At 44.7% G+C, this 19,113-nt stretch overlaps 1 protein-coding gene across 1 annotated transcript in view; it reads left to right on the top strand.

Moving 5' to 3' along the window:
- The window catches only part of B4GALNT3 (beta-1,4-N-acetyl-galactosaminyltransferase 3), a 65,506-nt gene extending 46,753 nt beyond the window's left edge, over positions 1 to 18,753 (top strand). Inside the window, exons 4-20 of the mRNA XM_033162266.1 lie at positions 1,503 to 1,598; positions 2,670 to 2,760; positions 3,884 to 3,984; positions 4,526 to 4,593; positions 6,085 to 6,163; positions 7,273 to 7,339; positions 7,832 to 7,975; positions 8,159 to 8,268; positions 9,566 to 9,666; positions 10,639 to 10,718; positions 11,538 to 12,552; positions 14,237 to 14,532; positions 15,022 to 15,175; positions 15,667 to 15,739; positions 16,496 to 16,649; positions 17,641 to 17,767; positions 18,282 to 18,753. Of these exons, the coding sequence (XP_033018157.1) occupies positions 1,503 to 1,598; positions 2,670 to 2,760; positions 3,884 to 3,984; positions 4,526 to 4,593; positions 6,085 to 6,163; positions 7,273 to 7,339; positions 7,832 to 7,975; positions 8,159 to 8,268; positions 9,566 to 9,666; positions 10,639 to 10,718; positions 11,538 to 12,552; positions 14,237 to 14,532; positions 15,022 to 15,175; positions 15,667 to 15,739; positions 16,496 to 16,649; positions 17,641 to 17,767; positions 18,282 to 18,387 (2,862 nt within the window). The 3' untranslated portion in view covers positions 18,388 to 18,753. The remainder of the gene's footprint in view (positions 1 to 1,502; positions 1,599 to 2,669; positions 2,761 to 3,883; positions 3,985 to 4,525; positions 4,594 to 6,084; positions 6,164 to 7,272; positions 7,340 to 7,831; positions 7,976 to 8,158; positions 8,269 to 9,565; positions 9,667 to 10,638; positions 10,719 to 11,537; positions 12,553 to 14,236; positions 14,533 to 15,021; positions 15,176 to 15,666; positions 15,740 to 16,495; positions 16,650 to 17,640; positions 17,768 to 18,281) is intronic.
- The last annotated feature ends 360 nt before the right edge of the window (positions 18,754 to 19,113 follow it).

Below are 19,113 nucleotides of genomic sequence, written 5' to 3'. Positions count from 1 at the left end.
CCCGTCTCCAAGGGGCTGCTTTCAATGCTGCGTTTCTATATTTTGAGTTTTGCAGGATGGCGACCAGAAAATGGCTGGTCACATGGAACTTGGGCATAGGGAAGAAGGCAGCCAAAGTGGTGTCCTTCAGATGTTGTTGTTGGACCCCGATTCCCATCGTCCCAGTCAGCATGACCAGTGGTGAGGGATGATGGGAGTTGAAAGTCCAACAATATCTAGAGGACACTTTGCTGTCTTACACCATGATGTTGGGTATTTTACAGCAACCATGTCATCTTGCCTGATGCTAAGCAGTTCTGGGTGTGGTCAGTGCCTCTAAGGGTGACCACCTGGAATCAATCCTTCGTTCCTTGCAGTTTCCAAGAGGAAAAGGACAAGGTATAAAAGTAACACATAAAATATTTTTCTAGTTTGGGAATGGTTGCATCAGATGCACGAATGAGAGTGTCTCTGGATTTTTTTGTATGGGGATCTTGAAATTCATTTTCTGGCTACCATCCTTGTTTTAAACTTGTTATGTTTTTTTGTTATTTTTATTTATTTATTAAATTTATATACTGCCCTTCATACAAAGATCACAGGGCGGTTTACAGTATATAAACACGAAAAATTCAGCATGACAACAAACAACAACAACAACAACAACAATGCAATATACCCTCCCCTGTTTGTTTATTGCTGTAAACTGCTTTGATTTTTTTATGATATAGTGGTATACAAATACTTAAATAAATAAATAAAAAAACAAAAAAACATGACCTTTCTGAATATGGAGTAAGAAAGGTGTCCCAAGCTCTCTGTCCTCCCCCTCGCCCCCATTGCTTTCTGTTTCAGCAACGTTTGGGCCTCTTTATCTTTTCCTTGCCCTTAGTTCTCTTTTTTGAGGAACCCGTCTTGCAGGAATAAATATTTGCTGTGTAGAAAGAGATGACTATTTTGCAGCCCGCGTGAGATCAGAGATTTATAGCCTCTCTTTGTTGTGCAAATCTACTTCTCCCTATAAAGCTGTTTACTCAGAAAGGGTTGGGCTGCAGGGTCTGATAACCTAGAATTCCATTTTTAAATAAGTAGAAATCTCTAGGCCTCCAATGTGCATGTCTAGTAATTCAAGTCGGCCAGCATTTCCGATACAGTACGTGAAAAGACACCTGACTGTTAATACACCTGTTGAGTAAGTTTTAAATTAGGGCTGTCATCCAGAACTCATTTAGAATAGATCCTAGGCCCTGTTAGAGTTCTCAAAGCCTTGGACAGGTTAGAACTGTGCAAAACTGGCAAGTGAAAGGCTTCATTCAATTTGGAACAGTTCTGGTTAATTCACTACTAAACCATAAAAAGCACCAGTCTCAGATGAAGGGTTCAAGGGAAATACATTCCTCTTAAAAACCTTTGGCAAGTCAACACTCCCTCTTGCTATACCAGATTGCAAATGAGTGGATGTGCCATATGGGCACCAGATAATCCAGACTGTGAATAACAGGAGTATCTCCTTATGCTTGAAGTTCCAGGGCCAAGTCAACCTTCATGTCTTTGAGGACTGGTGCGGTGGCTCCGTGGAACAGCTGAGGAGGAACCTCCACTTTCCGCTGCATCCCCACGTGAGTCTTTTGCATGCGCGGGGTTGCAATTCGGTGCTTCTGTGCATGCGCAAAGTGTGATTTAGCGCTTCTGCGCATGCACGAGTGCCAAAACACGAAAGTAACCCGTTCGAGTACTTCTGGGTTCGGCGCGGTGCGCAACCTGAAAACACGCAACCTGAAGCGTCTGCAACCCGAGGTATGACTGTACACACTTAGCTAGGAGTTATTCCCATTGAATTCATCGGGATTCATTCTGGAAGAACCACCAGCTTCATAGTTAGCTTGTTTTTAAGCTTTGTGGAAGATACCTGGCCACTGAAATTTACCTTCTGAAGAAGTGTGCATGCACACAAAAGCTCATACCAAGAACAAACTTAGTTGGTCTCTAAGGTGCTACTGGAAGGAATTTTTTAATTTTTTATTTTGTTTTGACTATGGCAGACCAACACAACGGCTACCTACCTGTAACTTACCTCTAGAGGGTAGCCAGAAAGAGAAAGAGAGAGACCCTTTGTTTTACCGGGGGTGGGGGATATCTGTTTTAGCAAGGGTTTCACTGCAAGCTCATTCATGATCCTGGAGAAAGCTGAACTCCTACCACCCAACTGCAAAGGGAGTGGTAGGAGCACACTTTGCTCCAGAGTCACAAACGGGGTTTAACTGAACCCCCTGCTAACATGGAGCAAAAAACCTTCAGTTTAGCAAGGCCTTCGATGCAACCCCCTTTGTGATCCTGGAGTAAGGTTCTTTGAAGGTGTGCTGGGAATTTGCCTTCAAAGAGGTTTGCACCTGACATCATTGTGGGCGGTCCTACTCACCTGTCAGATTTGGCAGATGAGGGGTTGGGCAGATATAGGCAGTAGGGCTGCATGTTTTTCATACTGACAAGGAAAACCCAAACCTGTAAAACACTCCGGGAAATGGAGAGCAAAGACCAACCCAGTGCCATTCCTTATTTCAGGTTACTCAGCCTTTGCTCTTCATTTTCTACTTCTGTGCTTCCTTCTCTACCTTCACTCCATAGATGATTCCACCACTTCCAACTCAATTTAATAATTGCATACTTGCTTTTTCCCATTAAACTTTCAGACACGGACTACTCTGAAGAAACTGGCAGCATCTCCAAAATGGACAAACTATGGGCTGCGCATCTTTGGCTATCTGCATCCCTTCAGTGATGGTGAGGGAGAGACTGATATGGGCCCAGGTTGGAGGGAATCTGATGAAAACAGAAGGCTTTAATCCCACACAAAACAACATCTTATGTTTTTTTTAAAAAAATTATTTCAGGTATTTATGTACTGTTCCAGATTTTAGAAGGAGGTTCATTGTTATTTGATGCTCATTTGAAAAGGAACTTATTGAGGTTTCTCACAGATGAGCAGTAGGGAGCCTAAGACCCTCCAGATGTTGCTAGACTCCAAACTCCCTTAAGCTGGAGTCAGCATAGACACAATGGCCAAGGATGGTAGGAATTGTAGTCTAACAACATCTGATGGACCATAGCTGCCTCCACCCCTGTAGCAGAGAAAAGATGTGTGACACTCCTTTCAAAATCTTTTCCCATACTGCTGTTTCAAAACGTGTATAGCATCTCAACAGGTTTCCCAGAATGATTAGTGATAGTTTGACCCTTTATAATAACCCATTTGATGAGAACAAGGGGGACTGCTTGCAGTTTGCTTTCAGATAGCCCCATGCTGTACTTAGAAGTCTCAACAATAAGGGCTTCAAAGTGTAGCAACCCCTGATGTCACTAGGATGTCAGGTGACTGACAGGTGGGCATTCCAAGTGGCCTGCCAGGGGTGGGGAGATAATGATCTAGAAGAGCTTTGTCACTCCGGATATAGAGGTATTTAGCAGACTTCTTGGCAACCTTATAAAACTCCCATCCTTGGGGAGCAGCCTTTGCCAACCAGATATTAGACCAGAGCTTGCAGCTGGCTAGGGCTCATTGGAGTTGTAGTCCAACAACCTCCGGCGGGCACCACATATAAATCCTGTTGGATAAATGTCTATATAACCAGATAAGTCCCAATTATTTCTTCAGAAGTATGCATTCCAGTTTGTCGCAGTGCCCATGACAGGAGAGGAGAGTGCAACGAGAAAAGAGTAGGTCAGGCAAAGGAGAACACTTGGAACATTCCTTTCTGCTCTCATAGCACAAAACTAGAGGTTTAGGTGTATACATTCTGGTTCCCCCCCCCCTTCCACTTTCAAAGGAGGAATTAAGGCTTGCCTTCCATTGGAGAAGAAACAGAATTTCCTAATGTACCAGTTAATCCCAGGAATCTCTCTCTAGGTGAGTTTCAGTTTGCCATTTCTGCCGACGACAATGCAGAGTTCTGGCTGAGTCCAGGCGAGAACATCTTGGACCTCCAGCTGCTGGCAAGTGTCGGCAAGGTACAGTACCTGGGGCCTGGTGGGGCAGCAGAGATTGGCACTGTAGCTAATGTGCAATGGTGTAGCAGTTGGCAGTGAATTCCCTCTCAGGATATTGGACACCTACTGTTCTTTCAGCTTTGCTTTGCAACAGCTGGATGCTGCTTTGCCTCAAGGTTCAAGAATGACTAAACATACCAGTCAACAGCACTGAATCCATAGGAACACAAAGCGAGCCTGCTGGCCCATAAGGCTAATGGCCCATCTATTCCAGCATCCTGTTCTCACGGTGGCTGGCCAGATGCTTATGCAAAGCCTGCAAATTAGCCATGAGCACTCTGCCCACCTGTGATTCCCAGCAACTGGCATTCAGAGGCATATAATGCCTTTTGACAATGGAGGTGGAACATAGCCAACCTATCCTTTAGTAAATAATTGAACACTTGCATTATTTAACTTGGGAAAGGGCTCACAGCTGCTCAGTAAGCAAACAAGGAGTGTGTTGCAGCTCCATCTGCTTGGGGAATAATGTATAAAGGGGACTTTTTCTGTCATTGTACAGACTGGGAAGGAGTGGACGGCACCTGGGGAGTTCGGGAAATTCAAGAGCCAGAAGTCGAGGCCAGTGAAGTGAGTGAACTTCTTAGCTGCTGCTTCTGTTTCGCCCAGCAGGCTGAAAGTCTACTCAGTTGTCACGGACCACCGAGGACCAACGCAGCCTCTTGCCTTGCATTAAACACGATTGGCATGCATTCTCCCATATTGTTCTCCAAGTTTTTAAAAATACTGTTTTAGAACATTGCAACTTCAAGTGTGTGTGTGTGTGTGTGTGTGTGTGTGTGTGTGTGTGTGTGTAAATTAAGCTTTCCCTTATCAGTAGTGTGCACTGTGTGCTGCTTAAGCCTTAAAATAACTTGAGAGTGCCCCCTGGTGGCTATTGTCTGTATTTCCTAGAGACAAACTAATTTCTCTCTCTCTCTCTCTCTCTCTCTCTCTCTCTCTCTCTCTCTCTCTCTCTTTTCTCTGATGAGATAATTTCCCCCTAAGATTCTCAATAATCAAATGGCAACTATGGATTCAGTCAGCCAATGTTGTCCATGTGTAGGCTGCAATAATCTTTTGACAACCGTGACATCTGAAAATTAGCCATCCACCCTGTCTTGTGTTGCTCCAATGCTCCATTTCCCTCCATTGTGGCTTCTGTAACTCTTGAGCTGCATGCACAGCACATGTTTGAAGCGCAGTCTCTTTTCCTGTGCTCTGGATGTTTCTTCTGCTTCTAGATAATGACATCTGCACCATACATGGCTCCCCCCATGAAAATATTGGGAACTGTAGTTTACCTTTCACAGAGCTGCAATTTCAAATACCCTTAGCAAACTACAGTTCCCATGATTCTTTGGGGGAAGTCGTGTGCTTTAAATGCATGGTGTGTACACAGTCCAAGGAGCTGGAGGCTCCACTGTGATTCTTATCCAGGCAGGTGCTCTTGTATACTGCTAGCCAGGGACTTCAGCTGTGGTTTTGAAGCTTCTGCCTGGATCACCATTTCCTTAGTTCTTGAAAGAGACAGGAGGGTATAGAACTGCCTAGGAACCCAACCCAGGCAGCTGGTGTGGCAATCTCCTGAGGCAGGCATGGTTGGATCCAGCGACTCCATAGTTTCTAATCCTGCTGCTCCTCCAAGGACACTTCAGGTTCTAGGTCTGGGCAGGACTGAACTCTGACACTCTGTCAGTCTTTCAAATTGTACAGGTTGATGCTGTCAGCAATGGCATAAAGTCCCCCCCCCCAGTGACCTTGCCATTAGATGAATTGACTTGTCCATTGCCTAATTTGAGCAGAGATGAAGGAAAACATAGAATTCAGTGGCTCTATCCCTTAGCTGAAAGGAATAATTCATCAAAGGCTGAAATAGAATTCCAACCCAATTTGAGTTCTTGGAAGACACTCTTGGAAGACATCACTGTGCAGAACAAATGGAATCCACACCCTTTTGACCAAAGAGTAGATACAATCTTATAGTCCAAAGTGATGTGGCTACTTCAGTTTCTGTGAATACTTAAGTGGGGAAGGATGTTCTGCATTAATAGTGTTTCCTTGTCCACTTCCCTCTCGCAGGTTGTCTTCCATGAGCAAGTACTACTTTGAGGTGCTACACAAGCAAGATGACAAAGGATCAGACCACGTGGTAGTGGCAGTGAGTACTCAGGCTAGGACTGCATTCAGATGGCACTTTATTTCATCATCCCGGCATTTCCTTACCAGCTCATTTTTGCATTTTTATGCGATCTTTCTCACATACTCAGAGAAGACCAATTAATTGATCGCTTGAAATGTCTGACGTACTCCTGAGTGTTGCGTTGTTGCTGCTGTTTTTAATTTAAGAAGACTAGAAAATCATGTACACCAGGCAGATGACAAATACTAAATTTGATTGAGCCACCAAAAGAGTAACTGCAGTGTATTCTTCCAATACATCTAATAATGCCAAAGGCACACACTAAGCTATATCAGAAGCAAGGATTAAATTAAACAATGAGCAATGAGTGTTGTATTTGATAGTTTTGCTCATCCGCTTTCCCCTGGATATTCCTCCTTTGTGAAAAGCCTCACTATCTTCATGCACAGTGTAATATAGTAACAGGATCTGAAATTGGGAAAGGATTCCTTGACTTTATAGATCGCAGTTGTATATCGTGTACCCAATTACCTTGCATCAGTCATGTATAAGTACAGAAGAGGTTAGGGCTCTTAATAGTTGTGTAGAAGAGGAAATTTTAGCAAGGGCAGCCTCTTCTACACAACTATTAAAGGTACAGGAGCCGCCATGCTGTCTCATTTCTGCCACCAGACCTGTATAGCAGTCCACCAGGACAATAAATCTCCTGGCTTTTCTGCTTGCTAGAGCAGTGTTTTTCAACCACTGTTCCGCGGCACACTAGTGTGCCGCGAGATTTTGCCTGGTGTTCCGTGGGAAAAATTGAAAAATTCGAAAGATTTGTGTTTATTTGATTCCTATTCAAGAGAATTACTTTATATATAGTCAATATAGGCACAGAGTTAAATTTTTTAACATTTTCTAATGGTGGTGTGCCTCGTGATTTTTTTCATGAAACAAGTGTGCCTTTGCCCAAAAAAGGTTGAAAAACACTGTGCTAGAGATCTGTTAAGCCACAATATGTAAGCAGTGGACATTATATAGCTTGGCAAACTACTAGTCGTGTGGGTCTGTTGTAGACAGATCTCTCTTTCCTTTCCTAATTGACAAATTTATAAACTTTGAATGCATCCGCCTTTCTCTTTCAGTGGAAGCTGAATGACCCAGAAACCAAGTTTGCTGTTATTGACTCTGAATCCCTCTCCCTTTATGCTAGTAAGTATTTTCCCCTCCTTCCCCCCAGGACTAATAAGGCCAAATGGGCTTTTTGTTGATGTAGGTCTTCCTTCCTTCCTTCCTTCCTATCGCCAGAAGAGCTTTGCCTCTAACCGCAGCACATCCTAGGCAGATGCAGAAATATTGTACTATACCCTTCTTCACTCCATACCAGGTTTATTTCATAGGCTTTCAAGAGGCACTGAGCTTTGAGAGAGGGCAGAAAATATCCTGGGAGGCTTGTGAAATGGGACTTGCATGTAATTTACTGAAATTTGGAATTCAGGTTGGGTTGCCAGATTAGCATTTAGAAATAAGGAGCACTCTGAGCTGTGAAATCCATTGAAGCTTGTTAGCAGTATGTGACAGAATTGACAAGAGTTATAGAGTTGCAAGAAGAAAAAAATATATCCAGCTCTTCCTAAAAAGGCGAATTATTCCTTCCTACTCTTCCCCACTATTTCTCTCCCCACCCACCCCAATGTGCTTTAGATGAAACTCTTTTGAAAATGGACGAAGTTGGTCACATCCCGCAGACACTGGCTACGAATCCAAAACAGATTATGTACAATCAGGGTGCAATGGAGCACTCCGCTGACATGCTCGAGCCTGACCCCCGGGACACCATTTATAAATGTAAGCACCTAGCTTGCTGCCAGAGCATAGGATTGCAGCCTTTGCTTGGGGCTGATCTAGAGCAGCTAGATAACAAAAGAGAACAAGCTCCTATGTATTTAATGGTTAGTGGGAGCTCTCTCCCGACTGCCTTTACGTCGATCTGCTTCTGTCATAGCCTCTCTTTTATTTTCTGTTTCTCAGTGCCTCTCGTAAGGAAGTCGCAGTTGCGCAAGATCCTTCCAGACTGCCCTTACAAACCAAGCTACCTGGTCAATGGATTCCCTCTGGAGCGCTATCAAGGGCTTCAGTTTGTAAGTCTTAATTCTCAACTCAAGTCTTTTCCCCAGCTTGCAGCTGCTGCTAACATTGAAGATTAGGTTAAAGGTTGACTTTCCTTTTAGGAAGGTGTGTGTAGTTGGCCATGGTGGCATGTGATGTTAGTGGATCATCAAACCGTGATCTATTGCTGCAGTTGCTCCACTGTCGTTTTTGTGTGTGCTTGCATGAACTTTCTTTCAAAGTGGTAGCTGGATGTGAGCTCACGTCGTGATGCCCAAGCTCAGTAGCTAAGATTGCCTCTGTTTTGCTTGGTCTGCTCCTCTAAGTTCAAATGTATCTTCTCTGCTCATCTTTGGGCCTTAGTAGGGAGCAGCTCAGTTTTGGTTGCCACACATTTGATTGGCCGAATACCAATGGCATTCATTCTTTCTCCAGTTTAGGCACTAACTGGGATAACTTGCCACATTGAGTTTACACTTTCTATGAACCAGTTCACCCGGACGAGAACATTCCTGTAACATGAAATAATGAATCTCTGTAGTGCAGAGCTTTCCAAACTTTTCATGTTGGTGACACACTTTTTAGACATGTGTCATTTCGCCACACAGTAATTCAGTTTTACTAGCAAACCAGAGGTTAAACTAACCACTCTCCAGCCCCCCCAGGAGGAGCATGGGGCGTGTTCACGTTTCACACCTACAGACTGCAGCCGACACACAAACGTGTAGCGACACATATTTTGGAAAGCTCTGCTGTAGTGGATCAGACAACATCTCAGAACTTAAATACCTTATGGGAAATGCATTTGATTATTTTGAGCAGTACTTGATAGTCATTTGAGTGGCATAGATGCTCAGTTACCCTGAAATTGCAGCTGCTCTCACGTGCTTCACTGTTTGTTTCTGTTTGTTGTTGTTCAGTCGTTCAGTCGTGTCCGACTCTTCATGACCCCATGGACCAGAGGCTTTAAATGTTGTTCTTGTTAGCATATATCAGCTACCCTTTTCAAGCTCAAAAATAAGGAAAAGAGCTTCTAAATGTTTACAGGTGGTTGTCTCTCCTCTTTCGTTTTGGAATAAGTGACTACAAAATCAGTAGCACGACTGTTGTCCTTGGTATGGAAAACTAAGCATCTCTCTCAAAATTCTACACACGTACACAACAGTCAGTATAAATAAATCTGAGGCAAGTTTATTGATTTTTCAGCTAATAGACCTGAGCTGTGCTCTGAAAAGTTTGGCTGTCCCTGATCACACAAAATAGTCCTGAAGTTTAGTTTTAGTACTGATATTTTTTGTGTCTGTGGACTCCCCCTCCCTCCCTTTCTAGGTCCATTTGTCATTTGTATATCCCAATGACTACACTCGTTTGACGCACATGGAGACACATAACAAGTGCTTTTACCAGGAAAATGAATCTTTCCTAAACAGGTAAATCCTTCCTTCTAGGTAACTGAACTCTGTTGCTTTGTCACTGGAAAGCAGGTGCTGAATTTTAGGAGAAAGGCATTTCTAAATAAAAGATGTAAACTTTTTTTTGCTGTAGAAAGTCTTTTCAGTAACTTGGTTCCTGCTAAACATGATGTGAGCTGAGGGTGCGGGGTGCCTTCAGAAAGTCAAAAGGAATAAAGGAATAAAGACTGCTTCACACCAGATTATTTCCTACGTGTTTTTCTACATGGAAGAGAGATCTGTATTGCCTTATGCAAGCAGAATCTAAAGCTGCTATTGTTGTTTGTTACAACCAAGGTCCTGTTCACTGACCCTCACTTATTCAGTTAGCATTTATTATTTGTTTCTGTATCTAGCATGGAATCCATGTCAGCTTACAGTATATTTTTTGTTTCTGTCACTCAGTCCATGTAACTATATAAATCCCCCTTCTTTTTATCTAAATATCTGGCTGTCCAAATGCATTAGATACTCCCTACCCAGAATATTTGCGCGAAAGAGGGTTCGCAGTACCAGTATTGCAAGAAATATTTTTAAATAAGCTGCAAGATACTTTTGGAACTGAAAAATAAGTAGGTTGCGTTGCCACAAGGTGGATTACAAGTGCAAGGAATGGGGCTGTCGAAGGATTAAGGGCCAGTTTATATGATCAGCACATCAAAAAACAAACTAGGTTGTGGGGATGAAGGGAACAGCTCAGACTTCTCTGTCATGTTACATTTTCTATGAGCAGAGCGTTTTATCAAGGGAATAGCATAAACATGCAACCTGCTACCTGCAGCCTGTAAATAGTACAGTCCAGGCAGACCTTTACCAGTTGATTCTACTGGTTGCATAAAATGACTCCCCTTAAGCTGAAGAGATGTTTAGCAGAGCAAAAATGTTGCATACTGGCTAAGCTTAAAGAGTGCGGCAATTGTAATGCCTGGGTTTCCTTTTTAACTCCTGCAGATTTGGATTCTTCAGGTATATGAAAATGGACAAGCCAGAGGGGACGAATTCAGATTATGAGGAAACAACTAAGTTGCCAGGTATGGAAAGACCTGGAAAAGTTGTTTCATCTGCCTCCTCTCTTGTTTTATGGTTGACTAATGAGTGATAAAGAAGAGAGAGACTGCAATGGGCGGAATCGGAGGAGGTGGTTTCATATCTACCTGTACATCAAACGAGGAACAACCAGAATGGGAAACATGGCTGATTAAGAGGCTTAATTCGTATGGAAGCATGTCCACCCCCCTGTTCAAAATGCTGGAAGGGACCATGATGGTCATCTAGTCCAACCCCCTGCAGTGCAGGAATCTTTTGCCCAAGGTGGGGCTCAAACCCATGACCTTGAGATAAAATGTCTCGTGCCCTACCCACTGGGCTAAATGCATCAAAAGAGAAACTTGGGATGCCTGTATTTTTTCATCTATAGGCCAGGGTATTGCTAAGTAGTTAAAGGACTTGGGGGCACAGGTTCATGACACAAATTTGCATATGCTAAAAAAATTTATATGGATGCCTCTGGAAATTAAGATGATGGATGGCTGGAGTCTCACCAGTATTGCACTTTGCAGTACATTCAGACTGCATAAACACTGTACCTTTAAAGCACATGAATTCCCCCAAATAGTCATGGGAACTGTAGTTTGTTAAAGGTGCTGGGAACAATAGCTCTGTGAGTGGGAAACACCATTTCCCAGGATTCTTTGGGGGAAGCCATGTGCTTTAAATGTATGGTCTGTATGAAGCCCTGGTCACCATGTAAGTTGAGTTTAGAATTACTCCAAAATTAAGAAGAGAGAGAGAGAAAAAAAAAAAAAAAACAACCAAGGCACACGATGTGTAATTGTGTTCGATCTTTTCAGGCTATGAAGGAGAAAATTTTGATGATGTTCAGTATGAAGACCCAGATGACATGCACCCTCCATTAAGCTCCTCCAGACCCAAAGTAGAAAGAGGTCCCATCCTGGCAGCGGAGTACGCCAATGTTTATGATTATTCCCCACTAAAGCCTCGGGCTCTCCTGTCAGTGGCTGGGAAAGGTACACAGAGCAATGCTGCTAAAAAGCGGGTAATGACATTGGTCAACAATAAAACCACCCCAGAAATAAATTCACCAGTAGGAAGGCTGTATCTGAACAGCAGAAATCAAGAGAACTCCAAAAGCTCTCCTCACCGCGACAGAAGCGCCCACGAGTTGCCAGCTACCAAGAGGAAAGGAGGAGATGAGGGCATGCAGACTAACAAAAGGACCAAAGGGACTGGGGAACAAAATCCCATCAGTCGCAGGGATTCAGCTGGAAGGATCCCAAGAGAGACCTTGGGTTTTAACGCAAACGGAAACATGGACCTGTCATCATTAGAAACCACAAAAACAAGGAGGCAATCCCAGGTGCTTGACAAAGGAGCAGGGAAGGCAGCCCTCCAGGAACAGCCTGCTCATGAGGACCAGTGGCTTAACCAAGTAGATTCGTATATAGCCCAGCACAAGGCGGCAGATGCTGCGAATGTCATTTTAGGAAGAGTGGATCTGGATCCCCAGACACCTGTCAGGACTGATTCTGCCCAGCCAGCAGTGCACAAGGCGGAGGATGAAGAAAAGGTGGTAGTGGTCGAGGAACAGGAGAAAGAGGAGGAGGAGGAGGAGGAGGAGGAGGAAGGGGAAGTAAACGAAGAAAAGGAGTTTCATTACATGCCTGCATTTGACCGACTAGTGAACTGGCAGCAGACTTTCAGGGCGAGTAACTTGGATTTCCAGGTGCTGCGGACAGACTGGATTGACCTGAAGTGCAACACTTCAGGGAACCTGCTGTTAAAAGAGAAGGAAGCCCTTGAGGTCACTCATGCATTCCTAAAGAAGCTCAACCAGAAGAACAAAGGGTAAGCCAATAGTCACCTTGCAGAATCTCTCTGGTCCTTATTAAGGCTGGCAACTGCAGCATGGAACAGACTCTTTGGGTCTGGATAGGTAGCTAGAAATGCTGTCAGATCTCATTGTGAAAAAGAGATGTTTGGATATGTTATTCTGTAGTCTTGGGGAGCTAGGAACGAGCTCTGATTTCACCTGGTCTTTATCTTTTGGCATTTTCACTGTCATATTGAGTGCCACAGACTTAAACTTGGAACCTTTGTTTTATTCACTGCATTTATATCACACCTTTTCGTCCAAGGAGCTCAAAGTGGTGTACATGATTCTCTACCTCCTCATTTGATCCCCACAACAACCCTTTGAGGCCAACGACTGGCCCAAGGTCACCCATGACCGAGCGGGGATTTGAACCCTGGTCTCTCAAGTCCTAGTCCAACACTAACCTGTAATTCCTTACTCTCTGCATCAACAGAGTCAATAGCTGGAGGGTGGAGTTACAAGGAGTTCAGTCAAGGGTGCTGACCTTCAGCTGCTTAGGACTGGACCAGTCTCCCCTCAGCAGGTGCCCTCCAGATTCTACAGGGCCCCAGCTGTCATCATTCCTGACCACCGGCCACATTGTCTGGCGCTGATGGAGTCAGACAACATCTAGAGGGAGTCAGTTTAGGGACAGCTGGGTGGACCTGGCCAATGCTTGGTCCTAGTCACTTGACAAGCCCAGAGGGTCCTAAGGCCTGTGGCCAGTATGGGATGGTTGCAAAGCAGGGAAGGGCTGAAAGGGGGCTGTCAACACTACAGGTTGGGAATCTGCGGCGGGCCTTGGGTCTGGTTGAAGACTACTGCAGGATATTAGGCAAGTTTGTTTGGGAGGTAGGAGTTGTCTTATCTTGTTATGGAACTTGCTATTTTTATTTTAGCTTTGAAAGGGTTGGTGGCTGAACATAGTTGGGGGGAAAACATTGGCATGGCGAAGGCATTAGTATCTGGCTGATCTCTTGCAGTGAAAGCAAAAATTAGGCAAAGGGTACAGTGCAAATGTTTTGTGCATCAGGCCTGTGGACCTGGTGCTTGGTCAGACACGGCCTAAGAACCTGGTGTGCAAACGTGGTGCTACATTAGAAAAGGCTGCTGGATCAGGCCATTGGCCCATCTAAAGCAGCATCCTGTTCTCACACTGGCCAACCAGTGTCTGTTGGGAAGCCTGCAAGCAGGACCTGAGCACAACGACCTGCATTTCCTCCACAAAGCTCAATACCACTTACGGAGAAGTATATCACAAACTAAATAACTCTGTATGTGGTTTACAAAAATTCAACACCTTCTAATACTTAAGAGTCTTAAATGATATTTACAATACCAAAATAATACACAACTCAATATCTCTAAGCCAGACCTGCAATTCCTAGCAGTTGGTGTTCAGAGGGATACTATCTCTGACATTGAATATAGCCATCACGGTTGGTAGGCATACATAGGAAGACACAATTCCTTCGCACAATAGGAGGACACCTTATACCAAGTCAGACCATTGCTTCATCCAGCTCAGTCTTGTCCTCATAGGCAGGGGCTTCCCAAGTGTTCAAACTGGGAACATTCCCAGGCCATCCCTGGAGAAGCCAGGGCTTGAACCTGACACCTTCTGCTTGCAACACATCTGCTCTGCCACTGAGCTGTGGCCCTTCATGCCAATTTCAGGCGATTCCAACTGCTGCGCGTCGTCAATGTAGAGAAGCGGCAGGACCACCTGCGAGGCAGCCGCTACCTTCTGGAGCTGGAGCTGGTGGCACGGGATAAGCGCATTGTCCGTTTCTCAGAATACATATTTGCACGGGACTGGCATGGTAGCAGCAGCGGTGAGGAGGAGGGTATTATGAAGGATCTGGCATGGGGCCGCCAGCGCCACTTGTTGGCCAGAAAAACTGAGCCAGCCCTGTGCTGGCCAGCAGGCTTTTCCTGGAACCATCGTGCCGTTGTCCACTTCATAGTGCCAGGTAAGGGGGATGTGACAGCTTTATGGTCTTGTCAAAATAGCTGCAATGGAGAATTGATGGGATTTTTGGCTTCTGCCACCTGTACTTCACCTGGTAGAGGTGCTATATCAGGGAGATGAAAAGTCTCAACCATAATTTCCCTTTGAGTTTATATGCTGTATCCTACATTATAGAACAGTATTTTTAGTTCCCATCTGGGACGCAGGTGGCACTGTGGTCTAAACCACTGAGCTGCCATTGCTCTGACCTAGCTCCTGCCAACCTAGCAGTTCAAAAGCACGCCGGTGCAAGTAGATAAATAGGTACTGCTGCAGCGAGAAGGTAAATGGCGTTTAGAGCCATGCCCGTTTACTATAGAGCCATGCCCGTTTACTAGAACAGGAAGCAAATTGTGTATGCGTGTGTCTTGCCCCCTTGGGACACAACACCATCCTTTAAAACCAACTCTGCCCTCATTCTCTTCTTCTCTTTGTTCCCGGTGCCAAACAGTGAAAAACCAGGCACGTTGGGTGCTGCAGTTCATTTCTGACATGGAAGAGCTGTTCAGGGTTACTAAGGACCCCTATTTCAACGTCATCATCACAGACTACAGCAGTGATGATATGGATGTAGAAAAGGCTCTGAAAAAGTCCTCATTGCGCAGGTGAGAGCAGATTTATTGCATTTGTGAACAGGTACATGGGCCAGCATATTTGAAGCATATAAGGGACTGATGCAATAATAATAATCCTAACTCACAAAATCTTAAGAGTTGGAAGGGACCTTGAGGGTCAACTAGTCCAACCCCCTACAATGCAGGAATCTCCACTAAAGCATCTATGACAGATGGCCACCCAACCTCTGCTTTAAAACCTCCAGTGAAGGAGAGTCCACAAACTCCCAGGGGAGTCCATTCCACTGTCAAACAACTCTTAGCATATACTTCGGTTGTTGCAGCCTAGAATAGCATTAACTGGTTTTGCTGCCGCATCAGCTTGTGGTCTACTACAACCCCCAGATCCTTTTCACACATACTACTGGAAAGCCAGGCGTCCCCCATCTTATATTTGTGCAGCTGATTCTTCCTGCCTAAGTGTAGAACCTTACAAAGCCTAACTTTGTCTGTAAAAAATATAACCCATTTCTTGTCTTCAGGTACCAATATTTGCGGTTAACAGGGAACTTTCAGCGCTCTGCAGGCCTGCAGGCTGGGATAAACCTAGTGAAGGTGAGTGATAGTTGGCTAGGGCAGATGTTGTGAACTACAACTGCCATCACCCCTGACCATTGGCCATGCTGGCTGATGGTAATGGGAGTTGTGGTCCAAAGTGTATGGAAGGCAGCAAGCTGGGGAAGGCTGAGCTAAAGAGCCTCAGCTGCCAAATGTTAGGTGGTTTCAGAATGATTGAAAGGGGTTTAATATAAAGTTTTCTTTGCTCTGGAGCTTTCTCTATGAAAACCAGCTCTGTAGCACACAATTGGAGCAAATGTCAATCTGCAGAAAACCTGAATTGACATTTGCTCTGATGGAGTGCTAAAGAGTGTGGGGGGGGGGATCAGCCTTGCCTGCTCTGACTCTCTAGGGATTCAGGTGGCATAATCCAAGCCTTACCTGGAGATGATAGAGATTGAGGCCTTCTGCAGGTAAGGCAAGATGCTCTATGGCTGAATGAACATAAACCACATGGAAGTAGATGTAGGTTGAACATTTGGGTTCATCTTTCTAACTGAAAGAGTGGCTCATCCATAAAAAAAATCTGCCTATAGTAGTGGAAAAACTACACACACACACACACACACACACTTCAGGTATCTGACAGGTTTGTTCTGCATATAAGAAGTTGTCTTTGAGCTGGAGGGTGTTGCATGATGATGCGTGATGTTCACATCTTCCTTGAATGGGCATTTCTGTGAGCCTTTCTCCACGTGTGTGAGTGTACCGTGGATAACAACCTGACTGCTCCATTTCTCTGTTTAATTACAGGATTCGCACAGCATCATTTTCCTGTGTGATCTTCACATCCATTTCCCGCCAGGGATCATTGACTCAATTCGGAAGCACTGTGTGGAAGGGAAAATGGCCTTTGCACCCATGGTTATGAGGCTCCACTGTGGTGCATCCCCAAAATGGCCTGATGGTGAGGTGCTGCAATGAAGAGTGGTGCTGCAGGGAGGAGGTTTTTTTCCGCATAAAACCCATATTCTTCTGGGCATCTTTCTTCCTCATTATCACTAACACAGTTTTCTGCAGTTCATAGTTTAACCTTGTTGTTGTTGTCCAGTCGTTCAGTCGTGTCTGACTCTTCATGACCCCATGGACCAGAGCACGCCAGGCATGCCTATCTTTCACTGCCTCCCGCAGTTTGGCCAAGCTCATGTTGGTAGTTTCAAGAACACTGTCCAACCTTCTCACCCTCTGTCGTCCCCTTCTCCTTGTGCCCTCCATCTTTCCCAACATCAGGGTCTTTTCTAGGGAGTCTTCTCTTCTCATGAGGTGGCCAAAGTACTGGAGCCTCAACTTCAGGATCTGTCCTTCCAGTGAGCACTCAGGGCTGATTTCTTTAAGGATGGATAAGTTTGATCTTTTTGCAGTCCAAGGCTTTTTTAGCCTTGTAGGGATGGTTAAAACAGTGGTTTCATAACAACAGAGGGGGTAGTTCTATGACAAACAAGGAAAATATTCTGTTTGGGGGAATCTTTCTCAGCCCAAAGTCAGCAGTCCCTTCTGGAACTTTCCTTAGTTGGCTACTTTTTTGCATAATCATGCATTCCTCTCTACCCTCCTTCCAGGCAAGCAGGAGGCAGTATCAGAGTTCCTGGACACATTCCTGCCAGGCAAAACCATTTAGGGAGGGTGCAAAGCAGGGATCAGTGAGGGGAGATTCAGGGTCTTCATTCCGGCATCCTATTACTTCCCAATGAAGAGTGGTTGCAACTCATTAGAGTGTGTGTGTGTGTGTGTGTGTGTGTGTGTGTGTGTGTGTGTGTTTAGAGGATTTTAATTGGATGTTTCCCTATTAATCTGTTACATGTCTGGACCAGTGGGTGCCACAGGTTAGTCTGAGAACTTTAATTTTTTCTAATAAACCATGTAGATGTGGCTGATGCTTTTGTGTTTCGCTTTCATAGGCTACTGGGAAGTGAACGGCTTTGGCCTCCTGGGTATATACAAGTCAGATCTGGTTCGCATTGGAGGCATGAACACCAGAGACTTTGGGGAACAGTGGGGAGGAGAGGACTGGGAACTCCTGGACCGGTGAGTGAAGATAGGTAGCAATAGGCTATGGGTTCTCTTCTCATAGGAAGCTGCCTTATACTGAATCAGACCATTGGTTCATCTAGCTCAGTAATGATAGATGAAGTCTAAGAGGAAAAGCACAACGTGGAACAACTAGCAAATAAAAGCAATTAACCAAACTGTTATTAAGCACCAAGTTTCAACCTTGTAAAAAACTTCCTCCCACATGCAAACAGAGCAATCTTATATCTTCACTCACAAGTAAGTCCCATTGGTCCAATAAAAACCCACTGCCAGTGAAGTGTCCCCCTTACTCTTAGTTGGAGGGGTAGTTTCCTGTGGCTGCCATTCCTGTCCCAACTTCCCACCCTCCTGATCACTTGCTTAATCAGAGTTTAAAGTTCTGATCCTGAAAAGACCTGGCCCATGGTGCTTTAAAGATTTCCCCACCCTCCCAATCCAAGTTCCACAGAAGCAGGCAGTTCTAGTTAGCCTCTTGTTCCAATCTCTCTTCTTCCCTCTCCTCCCACAGGATCTTTCAGGCCGGCCTGGAGGTGGAACGACTCTCTCTCAGAAACTTCTTCCACCATTTCCACTCCAAGCGGGGCATGTGGAACCGACGGCAACTGAAGATGTGATGAACATTTGCACTCGCAGCACAGACTTTATCCAGGCATGTCGAGGAGAAGCCTCCAGTACTACAGAAGTCAGAACATGAATTTAGGAGTTATGAGAAAATAAGTTCAGGCGCAGAACTGAGAGCTTTTATCTTGTGAGAAAAATGAAAATGGGAAGAAAACAGATCCTACCTCTAGTGTCTTACATCCACGACAGCGATCTTTTTAAGAGCACAAAACCAAACTTTCTCACCAGCATGTCAGAGATGCACTTCTGGGAAGCAAAAAGCACACATAGGAAGTTGCCTTCCTCTATGTCAGACCAATTGGTCCATCTTAGCCCAGTGTTGTCTGCACGGACTGGCAGCGGCTCTCCAGGGTTTCAAGCAGGAAACATTGTCAGCCGTACCTGGCAATGCTGCAGATTGAATGTGGGACCTTCTGCATAAAAAGCAAATGCTCTACCACCAAGCTATAACCCTTTCCCTTTCCTCTTCCCCTGCATCATCCCTCTGCCTCAAAAGCCTCTTTTTGTGATGCCTTCCTACTTCTTCCGAGGTTTTACTGAAATTCTTTCACTTCTTAGAAGCATCAGTAATGCCACAGTTCTCTGGTCAACGGGTACAAATGAAAAGGAGTGCCTTCCACAGTGTGTTAGAAAGAGGAATATAGCCTCGTTATGTGTAGCGTGAGTTGTTTTTAATGATGCTTCTTTTTTGAGATACTTGAACAAAAAGTGTGTCCTGA

This window comes from Lacerta agilis, chromosome 10 (assembly GCF_009819535.1).
Source record: "Lacerta agilis isolate rLacAgi1 chromosome 10, rLacAgi1.pri, whole genome shotgun sequence".
Lineage (NCBI taxonomy): Eukaryota > Metazoa > Chordata > Lepidosauria > Squamata > Lacertidae > Lacerta > Lacerta agilis.
This window is presented reverse-complemented; position numbering and strand designations above follow the sequence as displayed.